Consider the following 14,832-nt stretch of genomic DNA (forward strand, 5'->3'; position numbering starts at 1 on the left):
TGCATTTAAGTTGATGGCTCGATAACGATTTCCAATTTTCATGTATGAAATTTTATTGATCAGATGCACTATCTTTTCTTTAGTCATTTAACTATAGACTTCTAAACTATAAACCAAGTGATATATGACATAAAATATGACACATTATGAACTCACATCCACCTAACTCTGACGAGTTTTGCATGACGGTAATGATGGTATTGAGTTTCTCACCAATAAAGGGGCTCTAATGTGCGTTCATCTCAGTCATTCACAATTAGTATAGGGTTCACAGCTAGGTCTACAAAATCATATAAATTATAAATTAAATAATAAAAATATTAAAATTATATAAAAAATCATTTAAAATCATAAAGTTACCTGATTCAAACTTATAGTTTTTGGCATCAACGATATCTATTTCAATGGACGTTAAACTTAACCAGTTATGTGTGCAAACGAGGGCCTATGGTCAGAGATAATGAATTTCGATAAGCATCCAAGACACGATCTCCGGTGCTAAGCACTGACTCAAAGGCAACCATAGTGATAAGAATGTCTAGTACATCCCTGACTATTAGGGAAAGGACTGAAAATTTTTCAAAATTCACCTTCCACCAAGTTAATATTTGGAATGTATTACAAGGTGTCTTGACATATTCCATAAAATAACACTCAACCTCAGACTTACATTACATAATATTCCTCGATGCACGGTTTTGATGATATCGTCGTAGTTGAAATAAATTTAAACTTTGTGCATGTGTGTCATTCCAAGAAGATGTCGAGCCACTCAGGTTTGAAGAGCTACCACCTTCGGTTGAAGATTGACCACTAATATTGTAATGGCTATATAAATCATCAAGATCATATTTAAGCGATCTAATAAACTGATCAGCGTCCTCATCACCGAGGACGTCCCTAATCCAATCTTCTACAATCGCCAACTTATATCAAGGGTTAAGGATCGCAGCCACAAATAATAATTTATTTATCTTCTCCACATCCCCCAATATTTAATATATTTGGATTTCATCCTCATAGCCATTGCATTCAACAAAGTTACACTATTAGCACAACTCTATTGCAAGTGGTCATAAAGCTCCAAGAGCTCCTCGAAGTACATGTTCGTACTAGGATATTTTGTCTTAGATATCTGCATAGTTATGTCATAAAATAATTTCAAAAATTGAACAAAATACCTGACATTGACCCAATTAATTGTGTCCAGCGCAACGATCCCTGTTCTCCCCCCAACTTACTCCAGCAAAGCATACCTCATACCTCCATCTTCGATCTCCATCCTCTCGAATGATGTTTGGTATTTCCGTGCTACATCTAATATCATGTATGTAGAATTCCATCAAATCGGAACCTCCAGTTGCAACATACTGGAAGATGGGATCTCAAGTTATTCGGCTATTACCTTAAACTAGCAGAGTCGTTGGGAGGAAGCCCTCATATATCTCACAAGGTTTTAGACTTTAATAATGGAATCATCAACCTCCTTGAACTCCTAAGAAACTATGAGATTGATGATATGGGTACAATATCAAATATGGATAAACTAGTTCTCACGAATGATATTCTCCTTTACCGTTGTATTTCGCCTGAACCAATCAATGGCAGTATCATTTGTGCTAGCATTGTCAACCGTGATACAAAGTACTTTTCTGATCCCTCAATCCTTTATATAGTCATTCATCTCCTTGCCAATGGATGAATCATTGTGCTCAACAATTTCTTTAAAACCGATAATCTACTTCTGGAACGTCCACTCATTGTCAATAAAGTGTGATGTGATGCACATGTAACCCACATTCTGTATGGAGATCCGTGTATCAGTCGTAAATTACAATTTCTAGCCGGTGGCTAAAAACATTTCCTTCATTGTTGCCTTCTCATTGGCATGCATCTTCAAACAATTACGCATTACAGTATACCGTGAAGGCATGAGAAATCGTGACTCTAAAGTATGCACAAATTTGCAAAAGCATGCCTGGTCAACTGTGGTAAAAGGCATCTCATCAGTGATAATCATCTCTACAAGAATAGCTCTCAACATCTTCTCACTGTATTGCGGGATTGATAGCTTTTTTATCTGCGTGCTATCAGTGGCCACCAGTCCTTTGTGTATCTTATACTGCTGGCAGCCCATAAGATGTGCTATTAATACTGACATGCCTTACTTTTTTGAATGACAACCATATAATTGCCCACATTAGTGGCATCGAGCCTACGGGTTCTCACGATCACTGGAAACTTTGGTGAAATGTTCTCTTGTCCATGACCTTTTTTTACTAGGTTGTGCTCGAGGATCATCCTCAGCATTCATCAACTCCTCTTCCTTATTACGCATACCAACATCTTCTAGATCTATTGAGACTCAACTACTTACACAGGAGGTAGCTACTCTAGATAGGGGTCTACGGCCTAAAGTACCTATCGGTGATGCCAATGGCTGTGTGTCATCCTCTTGTAGAGAATCATAGCGAGATGGTGTAGCATCCATAATTTGAGCAAATAATCTAAAATAATTAACAAACAACCATCATTTAACATGTTATGAAAATTATCTACAAATTGGAAACACATTGAAAAGGAAAAACATATGTATGTATTCGTGTTTGTGATTTTAAAAATAAATAAAACACAAAAAAAATGATTGTATGCTTAAGTCACACTCAAGCGAACAATCTATGTGATTCGCTTGAGCCACACTGGAGCGAAGGCTCAAGCGAACAATTTGTGTGATCTTCACTCGAGCCACACTGGAACGAAATCTCTATTGAACAATCTGTGTGACGTTCGCTCGAGCGACACTTGAGCGAACATCACCTGAAACAAAAACACCCGATTTTTCTAAAATCTAAATCCCTCAATTCCTAAATTTAACAGCCTAAAAATCGAAATCACTGAAATGCAAACAACGAATCATTGAAATGAACAACAAATCAAACACATTTCACAAAATCCCAAGCACAATGTGACAATTAAATGATTTTGAAACCCTAAAATTCTACAAAAAAACTAAGTGGCCGAGTGGCTTACAATTTGTTATGAACTCCGAAAGATATCTCGTGGTGGCCTCAAGTGACAGCAGATGGCGGGGGACTGGGGACGTGAAGCGTGGTGTGAAGACAAAGGGAAACTAGGGAGTTGCAGGTCTATTGTGCGAAAGTGAGCGGGGAAGAAGGGAGTCTTGCACGAAACGACGTCTAGGGAAATGACTTCATTTAGTTACTTGACCAAAACGTCCCCCTACATTCTAGACTTGCTTGAGCAAAACAATATCGTTCTTCTTAAAGTGGAACGACGTTGTTTTGATGCATTGTTTTTTAAAAAATAAATATCGGAGTTCGGAGCCCATGTGGGCTTCGACTCCAACTCTGAATTCCGTAAACTTCGATTTCATAAGAGTCGGAGTCTTGTCGAAATTCGGTTGAAGTCGAAAAATTAGAAATTTTGCCCACCCCTAAATTTAATGATTTTTGGAATTACAAGTTGAAATAGATTAAGGATTTGATGTGGAGTCACCGGTTGGATGATGGAATATTTATGAGATCAAGTGAAAGTTATTTGAGACTACAATATGGTTCTAAAGTCACGAATATTCTTATTAGATGAAGTTCTAAGTCTTTAATTTAATGTGGGCTTAGTAAGGAAATTGACGTATGGCATGTTAAATATATGTGCCTAATGATGTGAATGTGATTTGGTTGCATGAAAGGTATTTTCTACCTGAAGGTGATTATGTGCGTAAGGGTTGAGGTAAGTGACTATATTCATACCCTTCTTACTATTTTACATAAATAAAAATGTAGAGAGATTTTAGTTTATGAATTTTATAGTACAATGTTTGAGAAATCTTAATAAATACTTTTAGATACTTTCTTTCAATTTTATAAAGCACATTATTTTATAAAATAGAATCTTTATATCTAGTGTTTCGTTAAGAATAAAATATTTTTAAAGGCGGGTCCTCTATTTTTTCTAAAATTAATATTATTCATAACTCTAGGGAGGATTGGGTGTTATATGTACATATTTTAGGATTAAGTGAGACCAATGTTTTGAATACCGTACCGGACGCTGTACCGGTCAAGGCACTGGAACGAAATATTTCGATACCGGTACCTTTTCGGGATAGCGTTTTGGGATAACATTTCGGAATAGTCGATATATAAATTATAAAAATTATATTTCAAAATAATAGTCTATATATAAATAAATTATATATAAATACATGTATATATAAATTATAAATAGTCTAGTGTGAATTGAGGATTAAAAAATAAACTTGTAGTTTGAAAAAATGAAAAAAAAAATACTGGCCGAAATATCGGCCGGTACCGGCCGAAATTGAGGCCGGTACAGGCTGAAATTTAGGCCGGTACGGCCGGTATTTTGGCCGGTACGAAATGGATATGGTCCCTGTACCGGCCGGACGGTCGGTACGAAAAATTTCGGCTGAACGAAATTCAAAACTCTGAGTGAGACGAGGTTAAGATTGGGTAGAATTGGACCTTGAGTTATCTATGGCTAATACTTATACACATATCTATATATGTATTTGTTTGTATAAGTATTAATTGAGACTAACCTTTCAGGATCCCCTCTCGTCGTTGTGTTCATGATAAGTAAAGATAGGGAAACCAACCTAAATGTTTATGAAGTAGTTTAGGTAGTGGAACAGGAGGTCATGGAATATCAACATTAATACGAATGGGTAGCACTATCAATCAGTTCAACTAGACGCTCTGAACCATTGTTGAAGACCAAATCTAGGACATTGAGGAGATTCTTTGAGCCTTCCAATGCACAGATGATAAAAAAAAAAAAGGTCTTTATTCTACTTTTAGTGAGCTCACTAGTGAAGCAAAACGTCATGGAACTAACTGCGTGGACTGAAAAGGTTTCCTCTCATTTCCAAAGCACTCTAGCGAGGAGGAAGAACATCCTTCACTGGAAGGGTAGTTTGCCAAGGGCAATTCGATATAGCAAGATAGTAAAACTCAGTGACTACGAGTGAACAAGACTAGAGGACTGGTATAGAGTATAAGATGACAGAAGAATTAATTGAAAGATGGAAAAGATTTTCACTAACATAGAAAGAAAAAGTAGAAATTGTGATCACGATAAAGGATGTCAAGGAGACCATGGAAAGAGGTAAGCTTTGTTTGGTGGAGAAAATTATAGGTGATAAGAAGATCAATAAAGAAGCCTTCAAAAATACCATGTGCAAGATATGAAAATTCAGTACTGATATATTAAGATCATCTAAATAGGTGAAAACCTATATATCTTCGAATTCCAAACTGAGATGGACTTGAATAGGATATGGGAGGGACAACCTTGGATGTTTGATATGAACTTACTGTGTTTGAAAAAATTTGAGGGTTATACTCCTACAATTGACCTGACTTTTACACACACTAATGTTTGGGTTCAATTACATAACTTACCTCTGGATGTATGAATAAGGAAGTTGGGAATAGAATTGGATCATCGATTGGGACTATAATAACGATGGATGCTGAAATCAATGAGAACTGCTAAGGAAGATGGCTGAGAGTTCTTATTAAAATAGACTTGATGAAACCACTGCTGGTTATGCTTAGGAGACTTTAATGAAATTTTGTACCAAAGTGAGAAGTATGGAAGGGCTAGAAGAGAGGAAAAACAGATGGAAAGGTTCAGGGAAGTGTTGCAAGACTGAAAAGTTAGTGACTTGGGTTTTACAAATGGTAAATATACATGGGCTAATAACAGGTCAGATCGTTCCTTTACAAAGGAGAGACTCGATAGGGCAATTGCAAACTCTGAATGGTGTGCAACGTTTGGATGGGGAGAGGTGAGAGTGTTGACTTCATCCACATCTGACCATTGTCCTATTTTAGTGTCACTAAGTCAACAAAATATTAAATCAATCAAACCTACTCAGGTTAGAAGATATGAAGATAGATGGTCATCTTTTTCAGATTGTGAAAATGTGATAAACAAAAGGCATGGCAGCAAGGGAAAGGTCATGTTGTTGGATTGCAAAAGATCAAGGGAAAGTTAGAGAATTATATGAGTGACTTAAGGAGATGGAGCTATAGAAAAGAATTTGAGGAAAGAGGCAGTTTAATTCAGAAAACCAACAGGTTGCAACAATTACAGCAATCTCTTACAGCAGAATCAATGCAGCAGTTTAAACAGACTAAAAAAGAAGTGGATGATATACTTAAGAGAGGAACACTTGAAATGGAAGCAAAGAGCTAAGGTGACATGGCTACAACAAGGGGAACAAAACACAAGATACTATCATCTTTGTGCAAGCCAAAGGAAAAAGAGGAACACAATTTTGCAACTTGTGGATGAGACTGGACTTACTTTGACAAATAATAAATAGATTGGGAAGGCTTTTACTTAGTTTTATAGGGGCTTGTTTACAAACTCTGAGCCTTCTCACATTGAAAATTTTCTTAATGCAACTGAAAGGAAAGTTACTTAACAGATGAATAACATGTTACTTTTACCTTTTAGCAAAGAAAAAATTAAAGCTATAGTCTTTCAAATGGGGCCATACAAGGCTCCATGTCCAACTGGATATGGAGCTTGCTTCTATCAAAGATATTGGTCTATGGTACGAGATGAGGCATGTGAGGCCATTTTATCTTTTCTAAATTATGAGCAAGACATGTCTGCTATTAACTACACATACCTTGTGATGATACCAAAGCATAACAACCCAAAGAATATTACTAAGTACAGACCAATTAGCTTATGTAATGTGCTGCACAAAATAGTTACAAAGCTCTTGGCCAATCGAATGAAGGAAATCATGCCTGCCATTATATCACAGAATCATTGTGCATTTATTCCAGGAACACAAATTTCAAACAATATCTTAGCAGCATATGAGACACTTCACACTATGAAAATAAAGTTACATGGTAATAAAGGATATATGACAATTAAATTGGATATGAGCAAGGCCTACGATAGAATAGAATGGAGATTTCTTAAAGAAGCAATGCTCAAAATAGGTTTTTGATAAAAAATGGACTGGACTGATTCAAAGGTGTATAACTTCATCATCATTCTCAGTTTTACTTAATGGGGGATCTCAAGAAGTGTTTAAACCATCAAGGGGATTAGGACAAGGTTGTCCATTATCTCTTTTTTTATTCATAATTTGTGCTGAAGCATTAACTGCTAAACTGATCCAAAAAGAACAAAAGTGTATAATTTCAGGGGTTCCATTGGCAGGAGGGTGGATAAAGATGAACCATGTGTTCTTTGCAGATGATAATCTACTATTCTGTAGGGCATCTCTATAAGAATGGGCAGGATTGAATCAGATTCTACATGATTATGAATTGGCTTCTGGACAGCAACTCAACAGACAGAAAACCTCACTGTTTTTCGCACAAACACCAAGCAATTGACTAGAAATTATCTCATGGAAGTTGCTGGTTTAAGAGCTTCTAATAATTTGGAAAAGTACTTGGGATTGCTATCTTTCATTGGAAGGTCAAAACTCAGGGAGTTCCAAGGCATTGTTGAAAGAGTAAGTAAGAGAATTGAGAATTGGAAGAACAAGTTTCTATCATAAGCTAGCAAGGAGATTTTAATTAAGGCTTTCATTCAAGCTTTTCCTACATATGGTATGAGTGTTTTTTCATTACCTAAGACACTATGCTATAAACTAAATGTTTTAATGGCAAATTTTTGGTAGGGTTCTCATGAAAATAATTCCAAAATTCACTGGAAAAACTGGTAGAGTTTGAGTTTGAGCAAATCAGAAGGAGGAATGAGATTTAGGGATTTAGTGAGTTTCAATCAAGCCCTACTAGCAAAATAGGTTTGGAGACTTCTTACTCAATCATCATCACTAGTAGCTAGAATAACGAAAGCAATCTATTTCCCTAGCTCATCCATTCTACAGGCCAAACTTGGATCAAGACCCTCATTTGTTTGGAGGATCTTATACTCAGCAATTAACATAGTTAAAGAAGGCTGCATATGGAGAGTAGGAGATGGAAAAAAAATTAAAGTGTAGACTGAAAAATGGATCCCAACAACTAAACTATGCAACATTCAATCACTAATGAGAGTTCTGTCATGTAATGCAAAAGTGGCAGATTTAATTGATCACAACAAGGGATGGTAGGACATACAATTCCTGAGAGAGGCTTTCAATGAGGTAGAGATCAAAGAAATACTTAAAATACATGTGTCATAGTGTGATAGAGAAGATACATTGGTATGGAAAGCCACAGCAAAAGGAGATTTTTCTGTGAGAAGTGCATATCATCTGTATAAACAACAACAACAAAATCAGAGGAGGAATCTTCTACTAAAGGGGATCAAAAGGAATTATGGAAACAAATTTGGAAGCTACAAACAAAGAATTCTGTCAAAGTATTCATTTGGGGTGCCATTACTGATGCTTTACCAAAAAAATTGAATTTGCACAAAAGAAAGATTACAGTTGACCCATTATGCCCATCTGTCAGAATGCAACTGAAACATTTGCTCATATTCTTTGGTCATCATCTGCACAAGATGTTCGGGGGTTAGGAAGCAGGAAAATTCAAAAAGCTGCTTTTATAGATGCAGACTTTGGTTCCATTTTTCTTAGCTTGCTTCAGAGAACAGACCAAGAGGAGATCCATTTATTTGTAGAAACATCAAGGGAAATATGACAGTGGAGGAACAAATGGATTTTTGAAGGAAATTTCCTATCCCTAGAAGCAGTAACCAACGGAGGTAAGCAATCACAATAGGATTTCAAATAGATACAAATACAACAAGAATATTTGCACAGGAGGATGTAGCAATAGGCTATCAGACAATGGATTGCACCACCATATACAAGGCTCAAATTTAACTGGGATGTAGCTATCAGAAAGGAAGACAATAGAATTGGAACTGAAATGGTTATTCGAGATAGTGAGGCTGAAGTTTTAGCTACCTTAATGCAACCAATTCACTTCTGTTCAAAGCCAGATATTGTAGAAGCTAGGGGCTTACTCACAGCTGCAAGATAGTGCAAGGAACTGAACCTGCAAGATGTCATTTTCAAAAGTGACTCAAATCAGGTAGTCAATGCTATGAGACAAAGCACAATACAAAATGGGATACTAAGCAGTTTGGTGGAGGATACTAAGACCACATTGTTAGATACGAACGGGACAATTCAACATCTGAGAAGAGATGCTAACAAAGTGGCACATCTACTAGCTAAAAAAGATGTTTCATTACCTCAAGAAAATTTTGATGTAGGCTATGTAGATACTAGTATTATGCGTCTTGTAATGGCTGAAGGCCATAACTCTCGTTGAAGTAATGAAGATATGATCTTTTAAAAAAAAAACATCATGGATTACTAAGAGGACCATCAAAGGAGCAAAAAAACATTTATGCTTGAATCACAACTTCAAAGCCTCAAATTCCCTCCTGTGAAAGAGGGGGTAAAATTCCTTAAATTTCCAAAAGAATATATTTTCCATTGTAAAGTAGTTTCAAGAAAAAATATCAACATGGCTATGAGAATACAGGCGTGATGACTATGTCCCCCACGCCCAATACGAATGTTACCTTCAAATCTCTAAGGGTTTCCTTAATGCACAAAAGAACCTATATTTTACATAGGGAGGAGGGGCCCATTTATAAACGGTTCGGATAGTGAGATGAGATGGTTTTATATGAAAGTTGAAAGTTAAATAAAATATTAGTATAATATTATTTTTTAATATTATTATTGTTTTATGATTTGAAAAAGTTGAACTATTTATTATATTTTGTGTGAGAATTTGAAAAAGTTATAATGATAAGATGAAATGAGATGAAACGCTTTCATTATCCAAACGAAGCTAGTCATAAGAAACATTCTCATCCAACCAATAATATCAGAACATTTATAAATCCCAATTAACATTTTCTCAACTTTGTTAATCGACCTTACAAAGTATAGAGAGACACAATTTTAAATAGTTATGTGGGGTTTTGTCTAAAAATATTAAAATAGGCAATATTTTATGCTACAAGGCCCATATGATCTAAAAGAATAATAGATTATCTTGATAGAAGCAACTGATTAGGAAAGTCCTTGGAAATGGACAAGATATTACTTCCCCATACTCATCCCTTTTTGCAATCTTCTGTTGGTGGAAATTCTTTCTTATGTTTGGAAAGGAATTGACGAGGCAAAGAAGATAAGATCTTACGGGAAGGTTATAGAACTGAAAAGTTTTATAGAAAGAATATGCAATTGTATGGTACTTAGCCAAAATTGTAGTTATATGGCACAAAAACTAGCTGGTCAACAGAAAATAATTTGATATCCTTGTATGTAAGCTGGGAAGTGCTTTTAATGACAACGAGGCAAGAGGATCCTTAGACTTTCTTTACCTTAAAAATTAATAAAGGACCCATTAAGTATTGAATTTCTCTCTCTCTCTCTCTCTCAACATCAACCAAAAAAAATAGAGTAAATCAAGGTTTTAATTCATAATAGCAGCCAGGATTTGAGAGAGACGTGTGTGACGAAAGAGAGTAGCTGAAAGCCAGTCCAGAAGAAAGAGACGTCAGTGGTGGTGGAGAGTAGTCGAACTGCAGGCGAAGGAACGAGAGAGACAGAGAGTCGTCAAGTCCGTCGAGTGTGAAAATGGGGAGAGGTGGGGGTAAAGAGTCGTCGTCTTCTTCTCTTGTTTTTCATAATTGTTTTTTAATAAAACAAGTGCTAACGTGGCAGAACGCCACATTAGCTCAATGCACAAATTAGTGTACGAAAATTATTATCTATAACAAAATTGTTAAGAATAATACATACGTGAAACATTTATTTGTGCCGACGTGGCGTCTCTAGCCATTTACTGATGGAAGACTAACCAAATAATTGATTTAATGAAAGTTGAAAACAAATAGAAGAAAAATCTGAAAATTAGTAAAATTTAATTTCTTTTGCATAAACTTAAGCTAAAAAATATTTAATCAAGTAGAACTGTAGAAGCCCCACTAGCCTAATATGCTAATAAAAGAAAGAAAAATGCTTAAGACAGTCGACTGCCTCAAGCGCCGTGTAAACGGCTGCTGAGTTGGTAAAAAACAAAACGCTGCATTTTGTTTTTTTGTCATTTGTCCCGCTGCAAGTCCCTTCCCTCTCCTCAAGACATCCCAAATCATGCAGACCCTTCCCTCTCCTCGAAACATCCCAAACAAGCAAACCCTTCCCTCTCCTCCATCCCAAATCACGCTGCAAGACCTTCCCTCTCTCTCCTCAAACCCATGCTGCAAGACGGCAAGACCCTTCCCTCTCCTCCATCCAAAGACCATCACGCTGCAAGACCTTCCCTCTCTCTGCACAAACCGTATGAACTGTACGGGCTCGGGAGCTCGCATAGGTTCGACATCGCCTGGTAGTCCAAGGCCCACGCAAATCCTTCCTAGTAATATCCTTTGAGGTTCCCGTCCGGTTCTAACCGAAGCTGAATGAATCCATTGATGGGTCTATGGAAGATGTTGAAGGGTTGTATGTCCACTGGTTTGCTTCTATTTTGATACATGCCCAGATATCAGTCTGTGTTTACATGGGCGTAAATCGATCCTTGCCCTTCTACTACCTCTGCTTTGGCCTCCATTGTTGTGTGTTTGCAGTATATCTAATCAGAGTTCGATCCAAAGTTCGCATATAAGCCCCAAAAGTCGTAACCTAAGTGCATCAAGTAAAGCCCATTCGATGAAATCAAACACAAATAATTATGGTCTGTAATGGGGTTTCTCCTCCACAAAATGTCTCAGGTTTTGACACAAAAACATAAATTTCATTCACACGAATTTATATTTCTACGGCATAAACACAAGAATATGTTTTTCATTTTTGTGTTTTTGTATAAATAAAAACTGATGTGGCATTATTATATATGCCGTTTACGCCCCATGCAAGACTATACGTAGAAGTTCTGTAAAAGAAAATCTTTGGATTTGACGGTTAGTATATTTTAATTCTTTTTTAAAAATATTTAAACAAAAAATTAATCTACTCATCTTCTGGTCTACTAAACACACACCGTGACACCACACACTGACATGATAGAACCCGGTTCGTCACCACATCACGGTTTAGCCCTTCTCCCTCACCCAGACGAAGCCTCCTCCCCTTGCGAAGGGTCTTCTCCCTGACCCAGACAAAATTCCCCCACCCCCACTCGCCCTTCTCTATGAAGGGTCATCTTTTTCACCAAGAAGAAATCACGAAACCCCACCACCCCTCACTCTCTCTTATCTGCGAAGGGTCACCTCTTGCAGGTAGCAAACTATTGTTGTGAGCGCATCCATTTGGCTTTGGCTGAGAAGATTGGAGCCATTACAGACGATTTAAGCAATGGAAAGATTGGGGAAAATCAGCAACTGCAGTTGGAGAAAACCTAATTTACGAGTTGTTTCCAAAACTTCGATGATGAGGTTGAAGGAAAAGTTGGTAGAGGCATTGATGAAAGCTCCAATGCTTTCTAACCCTGTTGCACTAGAAACTGTTGGATCTACAGCTGTGGTTGCAGTAATCTATTCATCCCATATCATAGTTGCTAACTGTGGTGATTCAAGAGTAGTCCTGTGTTTCTAGAAAGAACCCATGATTATGAACCAAAGTTCTCTTCCATGGAAACTAATATTTTTTCATACTTTAATTTTTTTTTTCCCAGCCAAACAGAGAAGATGAATATTCAATGATTGCAGCAGTGGAACAACCACTGTGTCTTTGGGGTTCTTGCAATGTCAAGGTCCATCGATAGTCTACTTTGCTTGGTTCATTAATCTGTATAAAGAAAAAGTAAAATTTAATCTGTATTTTGATTTTTACAATTGAAACGTGTGTTTCATTAAATTAAAAATTACAGCTCAGCTGATGTGCGGAGGTTGGGCTACAGTAACAGGTTGTGTAGAAGGATTCTTAAACAAATTATTATTAGTGCATTTGAATTTTTTAAAATATTTAAAAATATTTAAAAATATATATATATATATATAATTATATTAGGGAGCACGTTCAGCAGTACATATTGGACCGTAGAGTAGCAGGGTCCTCATAATAAATTGCATCCTTTATTAAGCAGTGACGTTGAAATAAATTAAACTCATCTCAAATCAATTATTAGTAAATTTATTATTTTTTTATTTTTTCATAAAATTTAAATATATATTTTAATTTATTTATATTTAAATCTATTTTAATGAGATTATACTATTTACATATGAAATCAAATCATTAGACATTAGGTAGCGACGTAGCGTAAATCACGTAAACCCAATTCATTTCAAAGTTTCTTTATCAAGCATCCAGATCTTGGCCCGTAAGAACTGTATACTTCGAGCTGCATTATAGCCGAGTAATTCATCTTGGTCGTTGGATCTTCAAGCCATCCATCAACCTTGAAATCCCAAGAAATCCAACGATACAAAATCGAACAAATGCCACGTGCTATAAATCCAAGAACTCTTAAAAAGGCAAAACTAGCCGTTACAATTTACTCGAGTGCGGGTCCCTTGACTTTGCCGCAACGGTCTTATTTTGTCCTCTCAAGGAATATGGCCGTTACGCTCGCAAGCTTCTAGCTCTATATCTTCCCCTTCACCTCCGCACTTCTCTTCAAACAAAATCAGCCCAAAATCTGCCATTTCTGCTTCGAGAACTTAAAATTCCAAAGTAGCGACTTGCTCAAATCACCAGGAGTTGTCTGAGGTTTTGCTGATTTTTGAGAACTGCTCAAATGGGTCTCTCCATGAACACCACCCCACCAAGCTCTGTGGCTGAATCCCACTACCACACCCACAAGGTCTTCCTCTTTTGCAACTACATTCTACTTGGTGCAGCCTCCAGTTGCATCTTCCTCACCCTCTCGCTCCGCCTTTTCCCCTCCATAAGCGGGTTCTTTCTAATCCTCCTCCACGTCCTCACAATCGCGGGGGCGGTCTTCGGCTGTGCAGCGGCCTCATCGGGCGGGACTAACAGGTGGTATGCAGCTCACATGGTGGCCACCGTGCTGACAGCGATATTTCAAGGATCGGTCTCGGTGCTGATCTTCACAAGGACGGGGGATTTTCTGGGGCAGTTGAAGTCCTATGTGAGGGAAGAGGACGGCGCTGTGATACTGAAGTTGGCTGGCGGGTTGTGCGTGTTGATCTTTTGCTTGGAGTGGGTGGTCTTGACACTTGCATTTTTCCTAAAATACTATGCTTATGTCGAGCGTGATGGTGTTGGGGCTAACGGCTATGGTATGAGGAGGAGTGCTAAAGTGCAGCAAGAGGAGGACTTGAAGGACTGGCCATGGCCTTTCCAAGTCTAAACAGATCGTTTTTGGTGTTGACCAGCGATAATATCGAGTTATTGGAGTCCTCTATTTAATTTTTAAGCTTTTTTTTGTTTTTTTCCATTCTATTTTGCTTTTACCCCCATGTGATGATTATATATATTGGGGGTGTATTTGATTTATTTATTTATATATGTTTTTACTGTTCTTCTTAAACGGATGGGACTTGAATGACGTCGATTACCTATTTTCTCAGTGAATTTCATGTAGAGTGTGGCCAAAACAGCTGTTTGGGTTCTTCAATAGCAGAGACGAAAAATCTGTTGTAAACTTGGCGTTGGTTCATTGAAAGATCTCTCTGTTATATATATAAATATATATGTTTGTTTAATTCCTCAGTATTAATGTTGTTGATAGACAAGACTCTTACAGTAGCCAGCTCGAACAACACAACTGATCCTACAAAGCATAAGAAGTGACTACTATTGTGGGCATGGTGGCATCAAGTTTTCATTCTCATTTTTAAAAGCATAAAAAATATAGTCTGAACAACAAA

At 37.1% G+C, this 14,832-nt stretch overlaps 1 protein-coding gene across 1 annotated transcript; it reads left to right on the forward strand.

The window, feature by feature from the left end:
- The first annotated feature begins 13,585 nt into the window (after positions 1-13,585).
- LOC109000452 lies at positions 13,586-14,621 on the forward strand. The gene has a single exon (XM_018977316.2). The coding sequence runs from the start codon at positions 13,737-13,739 to the stop codon at positions 14,310-14,312; it is 576 nt and encodes a 191-aa protein (XP_018832861.1). The 5' UTR covers positions 13,586-13,736; the 3' UTR covers positions 14,313-14,621.
- The last annotated feature ends 211 nt before the right edge of the window (positions 14,622-14,832 follow it).

The sequence above is a fragment of the Juglans regia genome, chromosome 8 (assembly GCF_001411555.2).
Source record: "Juglans regia cultivar Chandler chromosome 8, Walnut 2.0, whole genome shotgun sequence".
NCBI classification, from domain to species: domain Eukaryota; kingdom Viridiplantae; phylum Streptophyta; class Magnoliopsida; order Fagales; family Juglandaceae; genus Juglans; species Juglans regia.

Excerpts from the sequence above, each read along its gene's own strand:
- LOC109000452 (XM_018977316.2), top strand. The coding sequence starts at position 13,737 with ATGGGTCTCTCCATGAACACCACCCCACCAAGCTCTGTGGCTGAATCC.